We start from the raw sequence: 5,034 nt of genomic DNA, 5'->3' as shown, positions 1-5,034 counted from the left end.
CATACTACATATTTTCAGACAATCTCGGTGTTAACTTCTAATATGGTGAAAACGGAGAGTTGTGCTGCACCCAAACAGGAACCCATCAGAGTCTCACGTTTTCTTGAGTGTTAAGAAGTCACCAGACCACAATGTTGGTGAGCCGTGTCTTTACAGTTTGTGGCACCGTTGGGAATGTCATCTTAGTATTACTTAACGCTTATACTTTGAATGATTACTGCTGGAGTAATTCTGTGAGAAACACTGAGCGTTGCGAGCCGATCTTGTCTTCTGCAGACTGTGCTCTCTATTGCTGTGGTACCTTATGTCTTCATTCTTTACTTTTTCTGGGTGAAGGAGCATGTCTCTTTCCTTCCCATCCGTATATACCTTTTTTCTTTTTCTTATTTATAGCACCGCTCATGACTTTCAGTTCCATGCTAAAGAACAGCAGAACCAGTGAGTATCCGGGCCACTTTCCCAATCCTAGCATACTGCTTCTATAGTCTCCCCATTTCATATATTGTTGTATACACTCATGATTGTCATGCTGGTCACCTTCATTCCCCTTCTGCTCTCACCAGATGCAGCACCCATGGCTGGTCAGAACTATAGCATGGTGACTGAGTTCATCCTTGTGGGATTCTCTAACTTCCCACGGCATCTCCTGCCTGCCTTCTTCCTGCTGTACCTGCTCATGTACCTGTTCACGCTGCTGGGGAACCTGCTCATCATGGCCACGGTCTGGAGCGAGCGCAGCCTGCACACGCCCATGTACCTCTTCCTGTGCGCCCTGTCCACCTCCGAGATCCTCTACACCTTGGCCATCACCCCGCGCCTGCTGGCCGACCTGCTCTCCACCCGCCGCACCATCACCTGGGCGGCCTGTGCCAGCCAGATGTTTTTCTCCTTCACATTTGGCTTCACCCACTCCTTCCTGCTCATGATCATGGGCTACGACCGCTACGTGGCCATCTGCCACCCCCTGCGCTACAATGTGCTCATGAGCCCCCGTGGCTGCGCCCGCCTTGTGTCCTTGTCCTGGGCTGGTGGCGCAGTCATGGGAATGATGGTGACCCTGATAGTTTTTCACCTCACCTTCTGTGGGTCTAATGTGATCCACCATTTTGTCTGTCACGTGCTTTCCCTTCTAAAGTTGGCCTGTGGGAAGGAGACATCCTCCGTCACCTTGGGTGTGATCCTGGTGTGTGTCTCAGCGCTGATGGGCTGTTTATTCCTCATCGTCCTCTCCTATGTCTTCATCGTGGCCGCCATATTGCGGATCCCCTCTGCTGAGGGCAGGCACAAGACCTTCTCCACGTGTGTGTCCCACCTCACTGTGGTCATTGTGCACTACGGCTTTGCCTCCATTATCTACCTCAAACCCAAGGGCCCCCATTCTATGGACAGCAACACCCTGATGGCCACCACCTATACAGTCTTCACCCCCTTTCTCAGCCCAATCATTTTCAGTCTCAGGAATAAGGAGCTCAAGAACGCCATAAAGAAAAGCTTCCAGAGAAAATTCAGTCCCTTAAGCTCCTGAAGGCCAGTTGGTGGTGAGGAAATATGATAGCATGGCTGGGGATAATGAGGTCTGTCTCCATAGAGCTTTTGTAAAGATTCATGTATGTGAAAAGACACACATTGATAGATTATGGATACATGCTGGGTATTTGTTTTTCTCCAATTTGTTTGACCCTGTCTTCCATAGTCTGTAGTGATCATCACCTCTTGCTCTTGACCCCATGTGATGAGCTCCTTCCTATATTCTGTCTATGTTGTGTTCTCTACCCTTGGGCTAGTGGGGAGCATCACATGGATGTGTCTGGGCACTGAAGCCCATGGTTCTTATTGAATGCACATGCAAGAAAGGAATTTCTCCTTCACCAACATAAGGATAAACAAAAATAGGAAAAACTAGTGCTGCCAGAATTGGGGCTTTTCTAAGCAGGAACTGTCTCCAGTATTGTATATATTATCTTTTAATTATAACAAATGCACAAAATAACATTAACTATTTGTCTCTAAGGGAATGGTTGAACGTTAATGGTTCTTCGCTGTCTTTGGAAGGAATAGATCCTAAGGAGGTTACTATGTTGATCTGAGTAGAGTGAAGAATATCAGAATCCAAAGTGAAATGAGAGAGGGAGGGAGGGGTAGAGAGTGGGTGGAGGAAAGGATTCAGTGTTTGGGTAATAACGTAAACTGTGTTTACAGGAAGTTGCTTTCTGACAGCTTATGGAAAGTCTTCTTCCTTTTTCCCCACATTACTTTCCATAAACATAAAGTTCTCATTGCTGTGGTTACTTGAATCTATCTGGGGTATTTGTTGGAAGGCATAGTGCTATCTGAAGATAGAACAAAGAGAGGTCAAGGGTGTAGGTACCCCTTTATGCAGAAAAGAATTGTTGGTAGAAGGCACACAACACATGAAGGAAGGGGTCACATGCAACTTTAGGTCTGTCTGACTCCCATGCTGGGGTTGGGAAACCATATGTCTGAGCCTCTGGGGGAGGGGGAGGCTCCCATTGGTGTAAATTCTTAGTTAAATTGTGGTCAGATACTTGAGTTGCAGTCAGAAGATGTTTTACAATAATAAACCTAAGAATGTCTGTCACATATGAGGGCCTGTTGTTTGCCAAATGCTGTGGGAAGGGTTTCCTATGCATTCACTCTTCTAAGCCTCAGAATAAATTATCCTTTCTCCACATTTAGATATGACCCACATATATCACTAATAACATTTTTGAAATGCAGAAAATGCAAATGGGATAGATAATTTGTCCCAGACCACAGTGCCATGAAGGCAGGGAGCAGGAATCGAATACAATGTGCATGTGTGTGCAATTGGTGAACAAGAGCCCCCCTCTCTCAGGTGTCTACAGAGACAAGTGAGGTCATGACTGGGAGGAGAAGGCTGTCTTAAAAGAAAGAGAACCCTTTCAGGGAAGGAGGGCAGGTGGAGCCCTAGGCACACACCCTTTTCACACAGCCAGAGGGAAACACGGACTCAGAGTTTATGAGACACTTTGTCTCATGAACACTGACAACGAGAGCTTGGCAAAACTGGCTATGGCAGTTTGGGGGTTCCATTCATCATTTACTCATTATCGGTGTTACTGACGGATGCCCCCACAACCCCCACACACAGGATGTGCTTCTCCAGAGCCTGTGGGTGTGTTCCCTTACCCAGCAAGAGGGAGTGTGCAGATGAGATGCAGTTAAGATCTGAGACAGGGGGATTACCCTCATCACCCAGATGGGCTGCTATAATTGCAAGTGTCCTTATACAAGGGGGCAGGAGGGGCCAGAGACAGGGAGCAGTAGGGGATGTGACACCGGAAGGAGGAATTGGAGTAGCTGAGGCAGGAACCACGAGCCAGGGGATGTGTGGTGCCCTCAAAGCTGGGAAAGCAGGAGACACATCCCTCCCCGGATCCCCTGAAGGATGCAGCCCTGCTCACACCTGGACTCACACCTGGTGACCCTGATTCGATTCTGGCCTCCAGCATAGAAGAAGATAGATGTGTGTGGTGTCAGGGCATGAGATTTATATGCTTTGTTACAGCAGCCCCAGGAACTGACTCGTGAAATGGCATCCTGACGTTAAATGTTATTGGGTTCCACTTTACAATTAGTTTCAAGCCAGATTCTTAGGCCATTCTTCTTTGTGGAGAAGACCTGGGGCGTTGAGATGGCTCTCGAGAAGTGCTGAGTGTCCTTGGAATTCGGTCAACAAAGGTGAAGGAGTCCCGGTAGCCCAGCTGCAGGGTTTGCTCATTGGGGTGTGTTTTGAGGACTCACCTGACCGTGTAGCTGCAGGGGCCCCAGCACAGGGCCTGGGGTGCGGTGTGCCCTCAACCAACACTATCGGAGCAGGAGCTGGAGGACAGCAGGAACAGTCTCCGTGCTTGACGTGCACCGTGTGACTCAGGAGGGATGCTCACCCTCCTGTGTATTGGGGCCCCTGCGTTATAATTTTAATTACTGGTGTTTTAAGACTTAATTCTGTCACATTATTTAATGTATATACTATGTATTCTATATACATTCATGTACATACATGTATATATATACAAAAGTTAATATATACTTATATATGTTTATTTATCCTGTACAAATACACACAAACCACACATATGCTCCTATTCACTACACCAACACAAAATGAAAGAAAAAGAGAAAAACATCAAACACTGTCAGGTCATAAAGGAAATATAGGTACATTCCCAAGTACCAATACCCAAAGCCCCAAATATCTGATCATTTGGCAATACTACTGGACTTTAATAAGAAAAGGACCCCTCAAAACTCCCATGTATTTAGAATGTAAATATTGGGTGAACCATTTGACAATGCCAAAGTAACATATTAGTCATTAATCATCTGGCTAAAAGGGAAATTAAGAGATACTTAGAAGTGAATGATAATGCAAACTTGAAATAACAACTACATGAAATGGATGGTGTCCTAGAATAGAAAAAGGATATTAGTGGAGAGTCGAAAGAATTCTAGTAATAGCTGTTGTTTGCTGTATAGTGTTATATACCAGTGTTCGTGCCCTGGGTCTCATCATTGTCCTGGTTCTGGAAGATCCTGGCATTCAAAGGGGTTGGTGGGGGGAGGATGAGAGTTTTCTGTATGCTTTTTGCAGCTTTTTCATAAGTTTAGAATTGGTTAGTAATAAAACATTACAAAATAAGGTATCATTCAAAGTTGCACAAAACCTGACAACAGTCTAGGAATTACTTTAAACAAGTACACACAGGAGCTTCATGGAGAATTACGAGATCTCTAACAGACAGGAAACATGACAGATGACCTAACAAAATGGATGAAAGCAAAAGACAATATCAGAAAGATGTTCATTCTTCCCCAAATTTAATCTATACATTCAATGTAATCCTCTCAAAAACATCCAGTTTTTGTGTATCATGGATATATGATACAAGAGTTGGACTCTTGAGAAAGAGGATAAAGGTATTGCAAAATGTTTGTCAAAAATAAGGACCCATGAATAACTGAGTCCATCGGGAAATGAAGAATGACAGG

General features: G+C 45.2%; 1 protein-coding gene across 1 annotated transcript; it reads left to right on the top strand.

Annotated features, from left to right (window-relative positions):
* The first annotated feature begins 574 nt into the window (after window positions 1-574).
* On the top strand, window positions 575-1,525 carry LOC123607576 (olfactory receptor 10H3-like). Its single transcript, XM_045497072.1, has one exon. It carries the CDS (start codon window positions 575-577, stop codon window positions 1,523-1,525), a length of 951 nt encoding a protein of 316 aa, XP_045353028.1.
* Window positions 1,526-5,034: the final 3,509 nt, after the last annotated feature.

Source organism: Leopardus geoffroyi, chromosome A2, assembly GCF_018350155.1.
Source record: "Leopardus geoffroyi isolate Oge1 chromosome A2, O.geoffroyi_Oge1_pat1.0, whole genome shotgun sequence".
Taxonomy (NCBI): domain Eukaryota; kingdom Metazoa; phylum Chordata; class Mammalia; order Carnivora; family Felidae; genus Leopardus; species Leopardus geoffroyi.
This window is presented reverse-complemented; position numbering and strand designations above follow the sequence as displayed.

Coding starts and splice junctions, on each gene's coding strand:
- LOC123607576 (XM_045497072.1), top strand. CDS start 575: ATGGCTGGTCAGAACTATAGCATGGTGACTGAGTTCATCCTTGTGGGA.